Consider the following 17,278-nt stretch of genomic DNA (forward strand, 5'->3'; position numbering starts at 1 on the left):
ACAGACCAGGCTGAGACTACGCCAAGGTTGAAGCCATGCTTATCAAAAGGAAGGTGTGGCTGTTTAGACTTCCAGCAACAAGCCCAGGATCTTTTGAGTTCTGGGTTGGTTGTAAAAAGTTTAGTAGGGAACTTAGAATTGTGTTTCTCTGTATTTAATTCAAATGAGTTTGATTGAGTCCAGCCGATGTAAAAACAACGCCCCCAAATTTGACCAATCAGCTGTGGTCACAGCAAGACCCTGCTGCTGAGATAGTACTTGGTTGGCCCCTGAGGGATTACCCTGGAAATTGTTGTTGGTGGAAAAACGTGCAAACTGAATTTTACTAGTGTTGTTCCGATAACAATACTGGTATCGGCAGAGGTGCCGATACTGCATTAAAACAGTGGTATCGGTATCGGTGAGTACTCACAAGTAACATACCGATACAATTAATTCACTAATATAGGATTTTGGATGCAGCATCTTGCGTCTTGCTCGTGCACGACATTCACTGATATGTGACATGTTCACTGCATGCCAATCTAAGATATCCTATTGGCCCTTGAATTCTCTGAACCAATAGCAGGACAGCTTTTTCATGTTGAGGAAAAAAAAAAACGTAAGTATCGGTACGGTATCTGTATCGGCCGATACTGCAAATCTGGGTATCGCATCGGGTGCCAAAAACGGTATCGGAACAACACTAAATTTTACCAAGGTGCGGTGGAAAAACGCCTAAGGTGGCAGGAATTATGAACAGTTCGAAATGAAAGTCAGGGTTAGCACAAAACCTCCGGGCTTCTACCAGAAACAAAAATAATGACAGGGAAAGCCTACTAGAACATCTGAATTTTATTTGGTGTTAACCACAGGCCCTTTAAAAGATACAGGTACATGAGCTTGAATATGATTGGTTAATTATGAACAGTCAGATCCACATTTATAAGAGGGTATTTACTTTTTTTTTTTTCAGTGTAGTTTTACAAGTCATAGATCACATTGAGAGGAACAAGTTTTAAAACAAATTACCTTGGTCTTTTTCTTTTTTGCTTCTTCAAAAGATGATTTAGTTGCCTCAAAGCACAATTTCAATAAGTACACTAACTTCAGAGCACATTTATCAGACGCTCCAAACATTGATGTAGTAGTGAATAGCTGCAAGAATTACAACTGTTGTCAATGAATCATCTTGATCCAAATACATGTAACTCAACATTGTAGTGTGACACATAAGACAGTCATTGAAGCACAAAGCACAATAGCATTACTGAAGTCATACAAAACCTCTTTTTCTTGGCCCATGCCGAAAGGAATGCAATCAAACCCGACTGGGTTAACACCACAGGATTGGTCCACAGAATTAAGTGCAAACAAATGTGTACAGTAAAACGGTATATGTTTGTAGTGGAGATTCAGTTCACATAAGTTTCTACTACAGCCAGAAGCTCAGTTGCCTTGTCCAATGCCGCATCCACATTGGCAAGAAGGAAGCTTTCATTGGGAATGCGAGGGAAAGGATGGCGATTGGGATATTGCGTCTTTTTAGCATCCACGCCAAAGGCCTGCATCAGGGCCACGCTTTGAGGCAGGTCACTTAGCACGGGACTGTAGCATGAGACTTTTTCAGCCATGGCTGAAATTGTGCCGCCGAGACATTGGCCGGTTGTTCTGTACTCGACAGCAATGAGGGATTTTTCCACTGCCTGGTGGACTTTGAACAGACACCACTCTGCGCTCCCGCCATCGCTTTCACTGTGCGCCGCATTGAGGTCACAGCGGGCCTGCCGACACCATCGTCGGGCCTCTCCTCTGTTGGGCCTTGGAACGTATTTGTTTACATCCCAAAAGTTGTTGGAATGGTATCGTAGGAAAACTCGTTCTCTGCCACTTCGGTGGTGCAAAGCCTCCTCATCCCATTGCGGGTATAAATGTTGAAATGAGACATAAGTTCTGCTCTTCACGTATTTGACTGCCTGCGTAACATAGTGGCACTGAGGGTTTTTGTCATGGTGCCATTTGAGGTACAGTCGCTTGCCATATTTTATCCTCTCCTCCTGTGGAAGAGTCCAAATCTCCACCAAACTTTCTTCAATTTCCACCACGGCTTCTTCAAAGGTTGCCGGTAAACCTCTTGAAGAGTGTTGGTATGTCGCTACTTGTAAGTTCATATCTGCTTCACTGGGTTCGTCGAACTCTGGTTGTGGCATGCCTTCAGATTTGAACTGATACAGGTCTGCAGTACTGACTTCAATGATCTCATCTTCAATTCTTATTTTGTACCTTTGTGAGTAAGGTCCAGATTGTGGAGGTAGCACCTCCACAATGACTGCATAAATGTACTTGTCGTCAACAGAGTAAGCTACATATTCTCCCTCTTCAAAGTTGTTGAGGACATTCATGTCTAAGGAATCGTGCCACTCCTCTGGAATTTCTCCTTTTGGGGCCTGCGGGCTGGCCACTAAACTTTCGACATCAACACTGTCGTGGATGCCGTTCTTGGCCAAAGTTTTACGAACATCTTCCAGATTGTCACACAGGAGGAGCTGGCCGAGTACTAAGAGGTGCTCTGGCAAAATTCTGTTACCTAACAAAGAGTTGATCACTTTTGTCAAAGTCATGTTCACGTCATTTATGACCTTTGGGAGCATGGTGTCGTTGTGTTTCATGTAAAAGACGCAACCTCTTTCAACTTGCTGGACAAAAACGTCGGCCTCGCAGGCCGTGTTCTTCAGAGCTCGGTCTTTGAGCCACAGCTCCGTCGTTAGGCTCGTGCAACACACAATGTCTATGCTGCCGAATATTTTCTTGCACACGTCCGCAGCCTCCTCTTGAGTTACTTTGCCTTTTGACTGCTCTCTCATGAGACATATCAGTCCATGCGTGAATGCACTGGAGGTCAGGTGTTTGTCAAACCAGTCGCGAAATTCACAGGCCCGATTGAGCTCGCAAAGCTGCATGTGCGATTCCACAAATTTTTCTTCAGTGACCTGTGACAGCATTTTAGGTTGGAGTCTATGGGGCAGCAATTGCAGCAGTCGCCAATGCTCGTAGATGTCGCTGCCCAAATTACATGTACTGAGTTTCTCAAGTAACAGGAAATCTTTGTCCAGTGATGCTTCCAACCGTTGGGCGTCAAACGCCGTGTTGTTGAAGTAGAGTTCACATGATGGGTAGAGTTTTCCATCTACAGCAGGTAGGTACAAAGTCTTGACATTGTCCAGAAGAGACTGGTTGGCCTTCTTTTTAAGCAACAGAAACAACTGCTCCACAGCACGTTCAGCCGTATTTTTCTGGTTTTGATTGAGTTGAGTTTTGGCACTGGAATCAGCGTTGACTGCAGCTAGAACATTACAGTATTGCACTGCAGTTGGTATTTCCTTCACACCAACTTTCATGAAGAATGGCCAAAACACAGCGTCCATTTTTGGAATTTCGTACAAATACGGCCTAAAGTCACGTTCATGGGGGAGTGAAAGAGCAACATTGTCCGTTCTCACCACTTTTGTGTCTTTTTCAACCAACACGAGTGGGACACCTTTCAGTGATCGGCTGTCAAACTCCATCGCTTGCAAGTACTTATAAGACCTTCGAAACACACTCGCACGAGTTTTGATCTGAACATCCGTTTCGCAAGGTGACTGGCAGACATTTATCATGTTTCTGGTTACGCAATTTGCAGGCGGTCGTTCATGAGCTCCCGCTTGCGTAATCCTTTTCAGATCCTCCTTCGTATTTCCCGGTAGACGTATGATTGGCATTGAAGACCAAACCAGTTCTTGATCCGCTTGAGCCGCGTAATGTCTTTCGATTAACGAGCCCTTGATTTGAACGGCAGTGGTCTCTGGCGCAAAAGGCAAATGATAGTCACACAATTCTTTTTCTATTCTGACAGGAAAAATGAACTTTATGTTGGTTATGCTGTCCAGCAATGTGTTCTCATCACTTGCAACTCTCAAGGCTTCTTTGAGAACTAGGATGGATTTCTGTTGCAGCTCTTGAGAGTGACCATTTGTCTCAACTTCCGACTCTACCTGCTTTGCAAAACGTACAATATCGTCTTTGGACACAACATGATTCATTCCAAGTTCCTGCAGTAATTGCCGTGCTGCTTGTTCTTGGTATGGGTTTCCTTCACACAACTCAGTCCAAACTCCCTTAGGGACAAACCTTTCTTGGGGCAACATTTCCTGATACAAGGCAATTCTGTCATCATAGTAGTACGAGACTGGTACCACTTGCCCCTCAGCATTGCCAATCATTGGTACTGTCTTCAGCTTGGAAATTATGGCGGACTTACACTGAAAATAAGAGAAATGATGTTGAAGCGAGAGTAACAGTTTGAGGCACTGAAGCTTCTGACGCTCCGAGAGTCTACGCACCACAGGCAGAATTATCTCCATGAAATACTGCAGCTCATTCAAGGTCTGAATGTTCAAAGTTTGGGACACACTCATGTTCTCAGGATTGTTTTTGAGAAAAATGCTATTGCTCTCGGGAGGTTTGAACAAGTCTGGGAATTGAACCAGTGACTGTGTGCTCATGTCGAGGATGTAAACAGTTTCTTGGCCATCAATCCTTACTCGATTGCCGTGTATTGTTTCAAATATTGGTAGTGACCGGAGCTTGCTCTGATACGCCGGACACTTTATGCACTCTGCAGACTGCAGGAAGTTTTGAAGTTGTCTCATGTCATCTGAAGAAAGATGGTAAAATTCTGAGCGGTTTATAATGACGACTTGGTTCAGCACTGAAGTTTTGTCATTCACATTCATTAGTTCGGGTGGCAGAAGTGAAGCTTTGTGAAAGTCAGCCTCAACGAAGAAGGAAAAGTCAAGCCTCATGAAACCGAGTTTGAACAGGATTTGAGATATATCGTCTGATCTGCTGTAGAGAATTACACAAGGCATGTCTTTCATTTTTTGAAGGAGGTGCTTCTTTGACTGTGGGCACAGAACAGGTAAAATGCAGAAGTCACCAAAGAGCTCCTTCACATCAGTTAATGACAAATGCTGATCATCACTTGGACTTTTGGTTTTTACATCACTTGGACTTTTAGTTTTTACATGGCTTAATAAGAACTTCCACAGTAATTTCATCCAGGCAAGCATTTCCTTATTTGGAACATAAAGACCACGCTGTGGGTCAAGCTCACACTTGTGTAGATTTTGCTGAATCAAGAGCTTCAACCAGTCGGAAGCACCATGAACTGTCAACTTGCTGGCGAGACTCAGGGCTTGTAGCACCTTAAAAAAGTCACGGTTTGTCTCATAATGTACAAAATGGTGCTCGTACCCAGAGAACAGACTACTGTACAGGGAAATCAGCTTGGGTGATTTGTTGTCAAACACCCTCAAAACACCATCTGCTGTGAGTAGAAGAGGAAGTCCGTTGAGTAGATCAGAATCCTCATCTGTGATCTCTTTGAGACAGATATCCCTTAGACAGAAATAGAGGAGGTTCGAGCATGTTTCTGGATTTTTAATAAGCGTGTCATTCACGGGCAGCGGTAACTCATTGTTTCTTTGCTTTGGATTGTGGACCACCTTTGCTCTCAAGAAGGTCCGCACACTAGAAGGATTCACATCAAGTACGGCAATGCCAGCAGTTTTGAAACCATCCCATATCCTCTTCATTTCATTGGAGAAGGGAACCAAATTCATGCCAAGGTCCCTCAAAATCTGATTGATCTTCCCACTGGATCCTTCCTCTAAGTAGGGTGCAGTCGTCGATGTGGTTTCTCTTGCATCTCGCCACTCAACAGAGTATTCAGTGGTAGTTGTCAATGGCTGTTTGGTAATTACTCGTTTTGTGCACCTCAACACTGGAATAACATCAAGGCCTCGTTTGCTTATTGATCTGTACACCTCGTGTATCATTTCATGCCATTCCTGACCAACATCTTCAGACACTGTTGGCCAGAAACACAAGTATGATTTAGAAAAACACAGCATTATTTTTTCACGGGTAACTGTCTTCACTAGATTGGTTTGGCTGATGTAATCAAGAAGATCTGCATACAGCGGTGCAATGACATTGGTTTTCAAAGATTCGTTCCAGTTTACTTTCAGACTCAGGCCGTCTTCTTTCCAAAGGCCTCTCCTGGAAGAATCAACCTCAAAGTCTCCATTGATGTGCACTGGTAGACCAGTGGTGCCTGGTAGAGGAAGTAAACAAAAAGCTTCTCCTTTGAAAACACTGTTGCTGAGTAGTTGTTTTGATTTCACACGGGCTGCTACTGATGCTCTTGGATGATTTCCTTCTCCATCACTGGACTGTGATGTGCTCAACTGCTCAACAATGATCCATTTACTTTTTCTTTTGTCTGAGGTTGAAATCATTGTTTCATAAATTGCCTTACATGGGACTGAGTCTTCGGCTACAACAGCTTTTTGACGATGCCTCACTCCAGCCTCTTTTTCTTGTTCTGCTTGGTGTGTTTTCTTTTCTACTGCAAAGATCGTTTTCATTTCATCTGACTGATCATTGATTTCATGGACTGCAACTTTGCAGATATTCTTCAGGAACAGGATGAGCCCTTCAGGGTCCTCAGATAGGGCAGCACAGAAGAGATTCAAGTCGAGCTCGGTGACTTCCCCTTGCGATATTTTTGAGATCTCTGCCATGGTGGGAGTCCTTAGAGGCAATCTGATCATGGTTCCGTCTCTAAGGGGAAATTTGTCTGGAAGATAAGAATTGTAAACATCTTTGTACATCTCCTTAAACCAGACACCTAGGTTATAGCCAATGCCTGCCCGCACATGCTCATTGTAACTTTCAATGTAATTTTGATTGGGATCTGAAATGCATAGTAAGCCATCTCCAGTGAGGATTGAGGGGCAATCAGTTAGATGGTAAACAGAAGTGAATCCAAGTCCATATTTTCCAATCTTCCCTGGATTGTGATGCTTTCCTCCAGTTCCCAGCTGCTGAATGCCAGCCAGGTCTACATCTGAAAACACACTGTTGTTGAAAACGCAAAGCGCTGGACCCTGTAGCTTGTTCCATTTCTCTCCAAAGGTTTTTTCAGTGCTGTGCTGTCGTCTGTCCCAAACAAAATGAATTTCCGTAGCCTCTGCATCATCAGCATTTTGGATGAGCTCTTTCAGGATATCCTTCTTTGAAGGATAGGCAGAAATAATGTTTTTAATCCTAACAGTTAGCTGTTCTTTCTGTTCAAACTGAAAAGAATTTGGTAAGAGGTTTTCAACTTCATGGCTTTGCAGAGTATGATGTCTGGTTGTTTGGATTCCAAAATGGAGTGCCATAGCACGTGGGATATCCTTGTGGCAGAGTGTGACTTCCGTAGTAACTGGCATCCATGGGCTGTCATTAAAACAAAGCTGAGAGGCAGGTTTCAAAACCCCATGTCGATCGGGTATGAAACAGTCGCTTGGTGTGCTCTCGTTGGCAGAGTATATGCCTGTGTTTAAAATTGTGAGACAAATTCTCAAATCCTTCATTGGCAAGGGTTTGTCTCTGTGTTTCAAATGGACTTCCTGAAGCACATTAAGAAACTGGTGGAGCGTGAATGTGTCGTTAACACCTAGACTCTCCCAGAGATTCCGGAAACTAGCAAAGGCAGGTGGAAGTACATGGAGATAGGGCTTTGCATCACATTGCCCTTTGACAGCCACACGGTTCACGTTGACAAATGTATTACTGTCAAAAATGAATGGAAATGAATTAGCTCTCTGAGAAATGAATGTTGATGTCTTTGAGTCACGAAGGCAGCTATCCAGAAAACTGTAGCATTCATAGGCAATCGTGTGAAGCTTGGATTTGGCCGTGGATTGTGATTGCTCCTGTGTTTTTTGCAGCTGCTGGAGCACCATGTCAGGTACTGGGGTGTCACGAACGCCTAGTATTTGTAGGATAGGATCAGTAACATGTATGTTCAGGCCAGAATGATCCAGCACAGGTTGAGTTTTGTCAACAAGCAATGAGCATTTTTCACTGAAAATGTCAACTGGCCTTTTCAGAACTGGCGTTGTACGGCAGCAGAGAAATGCTGGAAGAAATGGTGTCATTTGTAAAGTTTGCCAGTGGCAGGAGTCTTTGTCATTCATGTGATCCTTCATGAGATCAAGAAGGCACTTCACATATCCATATGCTTTTTTTTGGTCAGTCCTCCAAAAGGTTTGGATTGTTTCTGCTTTCTGAACAATAGCCTCCAGTTGAAGATGGTTATTTGTCATTCCAAGCTCCAGCAGACGTTTAATCCTCCTTGGGGAGCAGAAGTCATTTTCCGTACCTCCAAGCAATCTCCCCTTCTCGTCTTCAAAAAGACTAGCCAGTTTGCCTGATGGATTTACAAGTTTCTTTATATGCTGGAGGTGTCCATCAGTTGTGGGGATGCATGGATATTTGACAAGTAGATGATCAATTTCCTCTGAGTTTAGATCAATGGCATGTAACAAAAGAGTATCTCTACTCTTAGCATCCAAGGTGGCGAGGTTCTCAAACACCACGTCTTGATAAAACCTCACCCAATTCCATGTTTTCTCTTGCAAAACCTTCTCAAGGCCAGCCTGTTTGAAGGTGTTTCTCAACCAGAGTGGAAGAGAAACAACATGGTTTGGTTCTTTGATGTGTTTCTGGCAGACCTGCAATACAAGTGTATGGATCTCTTCATCTTCTTCAATACTTTCATGTAAGAATATGGCATTGTTCACTGAACACCATTTTTTGCCATCGCAGAAGACCTTAGGGTCAATGTGCTGTTGGGTGATGGTGGAGTAAAACCCATCAACCAAAGGTTTGAATGTCTCATTAACTTTTTCTCTATCAGGCCAAAATGTGTGATAAGAGTAACTTTTCAGTTGTCCCTTTTCTGACATGTCCTTTAATACCAAAAGTGCTGTAACATATGCTGTCACTATGGGATCCTGAAGAAGCGCTTTGTTCCAATCATGCTTGACCCCACTTTCCCACAGACCTTTACGGTTACTTGTTACAGCAAATGTTCCATTGACGTTGACTGGGAGACCAGTGTGAATGGCAAGTGGGAGGAAGCAAAATGCCTGACCAGGTAGCTTGGTTTCAGGTGTGGAAAATGTTCCACTTTCTGGATCATCTTGCAATGGCACAGCTATTCCTCCAATAGGCAAGGAGAACTTGACTTGCTTGTCCTGTTGCAGGGTCATTTTTAAAGATTGATTTGTCCCAAAGCAGTTGTGCACGAGCCATGACTGACTTTGTTTGCTACCAGATTGTTCACTCCTTATTTGGACAATGTTGGCAGAGCAGCAGTCAATAACATCTTTGCAATTCTGACCGTGTTTCAGCAATATTTTTTCAGCTTGGAACTGTACTGACTGACTCTCGCCTGGAATTCTGATTGCTCTCAGAGTCGTTTTGGCGACATTGAGGACGGTTTGTATTTCTTCATCTCTTGGAGGAGTTGCTGCATGGTTTGAGATATATTGCAAAGACAATGTGTTTATGTTCTTCAGAAACAGGATATGCATTTGAGAATTGTTTGTAAAGCCTTGAAGAAAAGAGATAATACTGTGTTTGTCGTATACTTTGGTGCTTATCTCCGATTTGAGAGCCTCTTCCTTGGTTCGGAAAGGAAGTTTGATGAGAGTACCCTGGTAAGGGTCTGGGGGACTTTGTGTGGCAAAACTACAATCAAAAATGTTTTCGTATGGTCCAAACTGACCAGGGAAACAATGAAAGTGTTGCTTGTGGGAGAGGTCCAACTTGATTCCAGGATTTGATTTGTTTCTGATGATCTTTTTAAGGTGAGTCACATTTGGATCAAGTATCAGGAGCGTGTTTCCACTTAGGACTGAAGGAACATCTGTCACATGATACACAGTGTTGAATCCGAGTCCAAACTTGCCAATTTTTCCCACCTTGTGTTCTTTTGAGGCAGAGCCCACTCTCACGATATTCTCCCAATCCTCAGAAGTGAACTTCTCATTATTGAATGCCCAAAGGCAAGGGCCCTGGCAAAGGGTCATGCCAGGATCTATGAGATATTCAGGGGGATTCTTGTGTACTCTCAAATCCACCAAGAATTTACAAGCATCTGCTCCGGCATCTTCCGCATTTTGAATGAGCTCTTTGAAAACATCACTTTCTTCATCATACTCTTTGAGAACGTTTTTTATCCTCGTTGTTATGGGCTCGGATTGTCCACACTGCTCAATCCCCACAAGCTCAGGGTCAAGGATGTGCGTGCTAAGGAACTGGATGTTCAACCATTCAGCAGCAGCTTTTGGAATCTCCTCGTGTAGGACATGCACTTCATCCTTGCTGTATAGAAGCCCTTCCAAACTTTTTTTGCTCAAATCACAGAAAACAGCCGTCGACATTGATTTAAGTGTATACTGACCCTCTTGTGTGATGACGGGCACTGGTATGTCCTCCTGAACCTTCATCTTCTCCTTCCATATCCATTTGACAATTTCTATGGAGGCTTTAATTTCAGAGAGCTTTGCAGTTGGCGGCTGTCTTCTTTCAATGGTTTTCATGATGGAATGGAGAATGTCAACAATATCACACTGTGAAAGCAAAGATCTCAGACCAAACTCCTTCAGGAACTTCTTGTATGGTAGAAATTCCTTAGGTAATTTCTTCACCCAGGAGCTCAGATCTAGATTATGAGGGTAGTCTACAACCAAATTCTGTGGAGATACAAACTGGTCACCGCACCACAGCCAACACATGTTCCTATCCATTAAAGTTGCAAAGTCAGAAATGTGATCTTGCATGTGTTTGTAAATGCCATGCAACTTCCTTTTGAAATCTCCATTTGTGTCAGGATCATCCATTTTGTTTATGTTTTCAATCAAGGCAAACAAATTGTCTTTCACTTTCTTTGTCGGTGGCAAGCATTTGAGACCAAGTTTGTGGCTAACTCTGTCACTCAGGCTTCCGATTAGAGGCATTACATGCCCAACAATATCCTCATACTGAGAGTGTCTTATTTCCTGCGGGCAGAAGAGCGAAATCTCGTCTGTGTTATTCCCAGGGTTAGCACATGGAATCCATTTCAGCATTTTGAGTCTGTGAAGCTGTGCATCAGAAAACTTAGGCAGGAGACTGTGAGCATCGACCATGTTCAAGAGCGCCTGAGCTCTGCTGAAAGTCTGCGAGATAGGTTGCAACTTGCTGATCACAGCGGCAGCGTGCAGCAAGTGCTCAGGAGACACATCCGCTTCCCTGTTTAGCATGCCCAGATTTGTGAGGGTTTCAAGCATCTGCTCTGTTTCCAAGTATGGAGAAGGGGGGAAGAAATCGGTGTCAAAAACGACTTTGAAAATTGGAACTCTTGGATGAAGGAAGTGTGAAGTCTTTTTCAGCACTCCATTTGCTTCCATGAAGCTTAGTTCTTGACAGCGTTGTTTTAAGGTCTTATTTTGGGAGAAAAGGATAATGCCATGTTGTAAAATCCAAGTCATGATCTTTTCAATGTCATTTTTGCTGCACGCTTTGGCCTCAATGTTATCAATCAGTAGATGGGCTGCTTGAGCTGTGTCCAAAGGATTAATGTCGAGCAATTTCAAGAGTCTGCGATCAGCCTCAGTAGTACATTGCAGTATTGATTCAGGCATTGGTAGTTCCTTTGGTACTTTTGGACCGCAACCTAAAAGAATGGCCTTTTTTGAGTGTGCTGGGAGAAGAGCGCCTTTTGTATTTTGAAACAGAGGCACCTTTGAGAGGAAATCCTTCTCGCTATTGGAGAGAGAATCCAGACAAGAGAGATATTCCTTCAATTCTTCTCGAGTGCCGGCACACGTGGTCTGGAGTTCTCTGACGAGATGCTGAAACTTGACGTTCCTCAAGATAGTCACAACACTTCTTGGAGATGGACACAGCACAAAGGACTCAAGGTCGTCATGCTTAAGCCATTCATTTCCCCTCACCACCGTACCACCAACTTTTCCCAACAACTCGGCTATTTTATCTGGCAAGCTGATCTGCCTTCTTTGGTGGAAAACAAGCGTTGTGTTTGGATTCAGTTTAGCAAGTAGTAAAGACTGACTGGAAGAAAGGGGACTCACTGGTATCAATGGAATGTCAATGAAACGACTTAACTTTGTAAAGTGAGCGTTGAGGAACTTCCAGAATTCGAGGAGCCAATCCAAAGGTGGATGCTGATGTTTGTTGACGTCCCAGCCAACGAGCGCTGTGTTTGTCCCCTTCCAGTCCTCGGGCAAATACATCCTGGTGTACTGTTCCACCACATCTGCATTGATGTCCTTTATCGTGAATAATTCTTGGGAAAGACAACAGAAATATAAGTTTGTGCATTGGAAAGATGAAAAAAAAAAAAGATTAATTTCTTACTTTCGCGAGCCAGTTGTTTCAAGTAGGCAGTGCAGTCCGGGCTTAAATCATCCGGGATGAAGAGGTGTTTGCAAAATGGAAGTAAGACTCTGCACAGAATACAGACATTTTCTTCACTATCAATTCAAAATAATTTGACACACATGATGATATCTAACATTATGGCAAACAAACTGATGCAGTGTAAGTGTTTACACCACTATGATGCGAACTACAACCAGTGATGCATCTCTGAGTGTCAATCAAAACTAAGCATCATTATCTTTGTAAAGGTAGAATTTATGATTTTTTTATTTTATTTTTTTACTGTTGTCATGCAAGCATTTATTGACTATCCTTCATCAGCAATGTAAAATTATCAATTATATTTTTTGTGATTTTTAATGCCAATGTGGCTTATACGAGTTGTTGGCCACAAACCAGTTGAGACTAAATCAGTAGTGCCTCTGCTGGTCACACACACATGTAAGTGCACCCCATTCGGACTCTAATGAGTCAAGATGCTATTAATCCACAATTCTGCATACCTTGGAAATTCCTTGCTGTCAATCAAGGCAGTGTCCTCCTCTTTGTCCGTGAAAGCTCTAAAAGAGCCATCACTGAGTGGGAGAAGCTCAAGATTTCGGAGATCGCTGTATTTCCCATCACTCAGGATATACTCCAGAAGATAGAGTTTGTCATCTCTGGACAGGTTCCGCATGTCAACGCTATGGAGAAGCTCCCTAAGGAATGCTGGAGTCACATATGTCAGGCTGTTGGCGTGCGGGTGGACGGTTTTTATGGCTCTTGCAACATTGCTTGGTAAAGTTACAAGATTCTCTCCACAGGAAAGCAAAGTTCTTCGAATGGCAGATTGTGTCTCGGGGCTCGTTGGGCCAGTGCAGGGGAACACAGCTTTCAACGGACTGATAAACTTTCGTTCATCTCTGGCGAGGGACAGCACCGCCGCATTTTCTTGGAACAACTGATGAAGGACATCTACGGCGATGACGTACCATTTGTCCTTGTGTTGAATGTGGTCAAGATCCGGCCATAGATCATACACAGAAGACACGGAGAGAAAAGCCTTTTGAGCAAGTCTGACTGCATCTTGAATGATCATTTTGTACACTTGTGGCAGCACCGCCTTCATCAGCAATTCGTTCCACATGGCGTGTTCGTCGTGTAGCTGGTCTTCTTCCTGCCACTTGATGTGTCTCCTGTTATCCGTGAGGCCAAAACAGGCGTTGACGTGGACTGGCAGTCCTGTCTTGTTGCTTTCGTTGTTCGGCAGTGGGAGAAAGCAGCTCAGACGGCCACGACTGGCCACCCTCGTCTCACCGCAAGCGAACGCCAAGTCAACTTGCGGGAGAAAGCTCAACTTTTGTGCGAGGGTATCCAATTCCTCAACATTTCCTTCCTTCATGGTACACGTTGTCACGAGCCACTGTGTCTCGTTGTGCTCTTCGGAACTGATGGTCAACACTTTGAGTCTGCTTGAACCCTCGATGGCGGTCTCGCCTTGGGGCTCCGAAACAACATCAGTGGAAGTCGAGGACTTGACTTCAAGTCTTGTGCTCACAGAACCATGGACGTCAATATGCAACAAGGTCACCGTGGTAACGTTTTTCAAAAACAGCAGGCTCAAGTCTGCATCTCCAATGAAGCTATCAAAAAGCTCAACAACCTTATCTGTGTTGTACAAGTTATCCGAAATGTCTGATGCCTCCTCGCGCAAAGGGAATCTGAAAATTGTCCCATCAAAGTGCTGATCTTCTGTAATGACTTTGGACCACTCTTGTCCACTTACGAGCGCAACAATGTCCCGAAAGGGTTGGAACTGATCATAGATAGTCATCAGAGCTTCTTGGTGTTCTGCGTCATCCAGCGACCAACGGAAACCGCCTTGTCTCTCTCCAAATATTTTTTCTTGGGGATCAAAAATGCCAAGGTAGCCAGAGCTGAATATACTTGGTACATCTGTTCATGAGAAGAAAAACATTGTCAGTGAACTTGTCACAAAAATCTCCACAGAGCATTTCCGCCGAACATCTGAGAAGGGCTTTTACCTGTAATATGGTAAACCGAGTTGAAACCGATCCCAAATCTCCCGACTGTGGTGGGGTCGTTGCGCTTGACGCTCCTCCCAACAGCCTGAATTCCTTCCCAGTCTTCATCAGTAAATGGTGCGTTGTTGTAGCTGTACAGAGCAGGTCCTATGTGGAAAATAACGGGGATTATCAGCGAGGGGCTTTATCGGTGAATTAATGACATGATTTTGGTCAAGGTTGCATATGCACAAAACGGGGCCTGAAAGTCTGTATGCAAAAACCTCTTGATTTGTCTAATGCAAATTTTGGTGAGCCAAATGAGTCCTATTTAATTCTGCTTCATAATAAAGATGACTGCCTTAAGGGCAAAAATCAGATGTGATATTTTGGCGAGGCTCAAAATAACGCATGAATTGTAGGAGGTCGACCATCGGCAAATTCGGTGCTATTTATGCCACAACCAGCTAAGCTAGCAACAGGCTTTGCTGCTACTTGTGTGGCTGAACACGTTGCCGACAAGCTCCTGAGTCATTAATCACCGCCTCCATGGCGACGAAGAAACTACAAATATGAGAAGTGTCGTTCTTACGAAGGGATGACAAGGAAAGACGGAGAAGCCATGCTAATTGCTAAGCTAACTTAAAAGTAAGACTAATGCCTTGGTCATACTACAAGAAAATAGCCCGAATTTGGCCCAACAGAAGGGTCACGGACAAACGGGGCATGTCGTAAACGATTTTGGGTTGTCTTGATGTAGCGTCGCCTGCGCAGTGTGACACGTTCAACGATTGGTCGCCTGTTGTCCGGGACGGACGAAAGTCTAGCATTAGAGATGTCACGATAAGGGCAATATTGTGATATTGCGACATTAAAACTGCCACAATATCGTCGTCGTCATGTTCACAATATTTAAAAGGAACACATTTGTTAAAAAAAAAAGTCAGGTTGATTTACATTTGTGCAGATCTAGCACCCTCTAGTGGCTAGTTTATTTGTGCAATTTAATTTTCAGTAGGGATGTTTTGGCCTTCTAAGTTTAAAATCTATACTAATTGTCAGATAAAGGGGAACCTAATTTGCTTGTGAAGTGATCAATGTGTGCTTGCATTAGCAAGTAAGTGCCTCAATATTGTTATTAGAAATTGTAGGTGGTTTATATGCATTGTAGTTATGTACAAAAGCACAATATTGTGCTTTATTTTTAGTATGAGCTCTCTTTTTTTACAATATTGTGATCTTTTTTAAATATCGCCAACGCCCGCACAATATCGTGATAATTATTGTATCGTGACCTTCATATCGTGATAATATTTTATCGTGATGTTTTGATACCGTTACATCCCGAGTATTAACCTGCCAAAAAAAAAACAAAAAAAAAACTCTACAAAATTAGGAATTGCTCCTCAAATCAAATCATTGATTCGCAAAACTGCTCCGCAAAGAAAGAAAAATAAATAAATAGCTAAGCCCTTGCATGTAATGCTACCTACCGCCGACCGGATTATGATTGTGACATAAAAGTAAGAATAGTCATTTAATAAACAACCTGAAGCTTGCGCTATTGCCAAGCGCAAAAAGAGGAGCCAGTGGTTGTGTTAAGTGTTTATGTATTATCACTAAACATTACCGCTGAATTCATTAGAGAAAATGCTGCAAATATTGGCCACTTTACATTACAGTGGAACGATCAGACCAAAATTCTCGGAAAAGATCAATCAATCAATCAACAATCATGTCACACAAACAGAGAACCGCAGTGAACTGTGAGCTTCTTCATCATGGCTACCTTGGAATCGTCCCAAAGTGTCCGTCCAAAGATTTTTCGTTCCGTAGCTTCTCTCGTCATGGATGAAAGTCACATTGGTGGCTTGAGCGTCATCTGCATTCTGAATCAGCTCCTAATTTAAAAAAAAACAAACCAAAAAACAGCAATTAAGTCCAAATTATTTTGTAACTGATGTTTTTCTTTGATTTTCCTAAATAGCGATGCAAATGACACTTTCCAATTTGTCTTATTAGCATAATTTGCATGTTTTGGACCAATAGTATAATTTTCAAAAATAGAAAAAGTAAAACACACTTTTCCAAATTATTACACACAATCAAGTTTTAAGAATTTTTATAGGTTGCAAAGAACTGAAAATAGTCATTTGATGAATTAAAATCCTTTGCAATCAAAAACATATAAAGTTTTATTTGTATTATTTTCCCTTGAAAAAAATATATTCTCTACCAGTTGATGACTTGAAAATTAAGCAGTTTCATTTGCATTCAATATTTAGGAAAATTAGGGAAAACTTCTTTAGCATGATTTGGAATGTGATGTACTGTATTACAAAAATAAAAAGTGATCAAATGAATGTTGCTAATGTCAGTTTTGATAAGACCCACCTTCAAAATTTGCCCACCGTCTGGATACCGACGTAGGATGTCTTTCAAATAGTCGATGAAGGGCGGCGCTGTGGCCCCGAAGGAAGTCCTGCACCAAAGAAAATAAAATTCAAACGAGACATATGCCATATTTCACCCCCCATCAATTGAAATGTCTGCCTCGGGGGTCACGAATTACGCACATCTCAGCAAACAATTTTGTTCACAGAAGCCGAGTTTGGGAAGTTGTCCTGTCTCATGCAAATAAACCAGTGCTCACCCTTCACTCTAATGCGGAGTGTGCAAGCAAGGCTTGGCGTTACCATGACAACCAGGGTCAGCATAATGGACTGTGTTAAGTGTAAAACCAACATAACATTTTCTCAGAATCCTAAATTTAATTCTATGAGCAGCAATTCTTGATGAGCAGCTTATGTAATGTGGAAGTGGAATGTGCTTTGCAACAATCATGACATCATTCCCATCGCTCGGTAAAAGATCCAAAGGTGCTTACCGTGTTTTTTTCTTGGTGCTCATATTTCTTTGAGTGGCTTCTGTAAGAAAGTCACAGTATCACGTTGGAGCAATTACATTTTTTA

The 17,278-nt window shown here is 42.8% G+C and overlaps 2 protein-coding genes across 2 annotated transcripts in view; one reads left to right on the forward strand and one right to left on the reverse strand.

Moving 5' to 3' along the window:
* LOC144030460 (uncharacterized) overlaps nucleotides 1–17,278 on the forward strand; it is a 23,595-nt gene continuing 6,317 nt past the window's right edge. Inside the window, exon 1 of the mRNA XM_077536788.1 lies at nucleotides 1–53. The gene's annotated coding sequence lies outside the window, so the exon portion shown is untranslated. The remainder of the gene's footprint in view (nucleotides 54–17,278) is intronic.
* The window catches only part of sacs2 (sacsin molecular chaperone 2), a 17,715-nt gene continuing 1,256 nt past the window's right edge, over nucleotides 820–17,278 (reverse strand). The window contains exons 3-9 of the mRNA XM_077536778.1: nucleotides 17,194–17,233; nucleotides 16,701–16,788; nucleotides 16,096–16,207; nucleotides 14,328–14,474; nucleotides 12,807–14,238; nucleotides 12,280–12,368; nucleotides 820–12,208 (exon numbers count right to left, since the gene is read on the reverse strand). Coding sequence (XP_077392904.1) covers nucleotides 1,395–12,208; nucleotides 12,280–12,368; nucleotides 12,807–14,238; nucleotides 14,328–14,474; nucleotides 16,096–16,207; nucleotides 16,701–16,788; nucleotides 17,194–17,216 — 12,705 coding nt within the window. The 5' untranslated portion in view covers nucleotides 17,217–17,233 and the 3' untranslated portion in view covers nucleotides 820–1,394. The remainder of the gene's footprint in view (nucleotides 12,209–12,279; nucleotides 12,369–12,806; nucleotides 14,239–14,327; nucleotides 14,475–16,095; nucleotides 16,208–16,700; nucleotides 16,789–17,193; nucleotides 17,234–17,278) is intronic.

Source organism: Festucalex cinctus, chromosome 11 (genome assembly GCF_051991245.1).
Source record: "Festucalex cinctus isolate MCC-2025b chromosome 11, RoL_Fcin_1.0, whole genome shotgun sequence".
Lineage (NCBI taxonomy): Eukaryota > Metazoa > Chordata > Actinopteri > Syngnathiformes > Syngnathidae > Festucalex > Festucalex cinctus.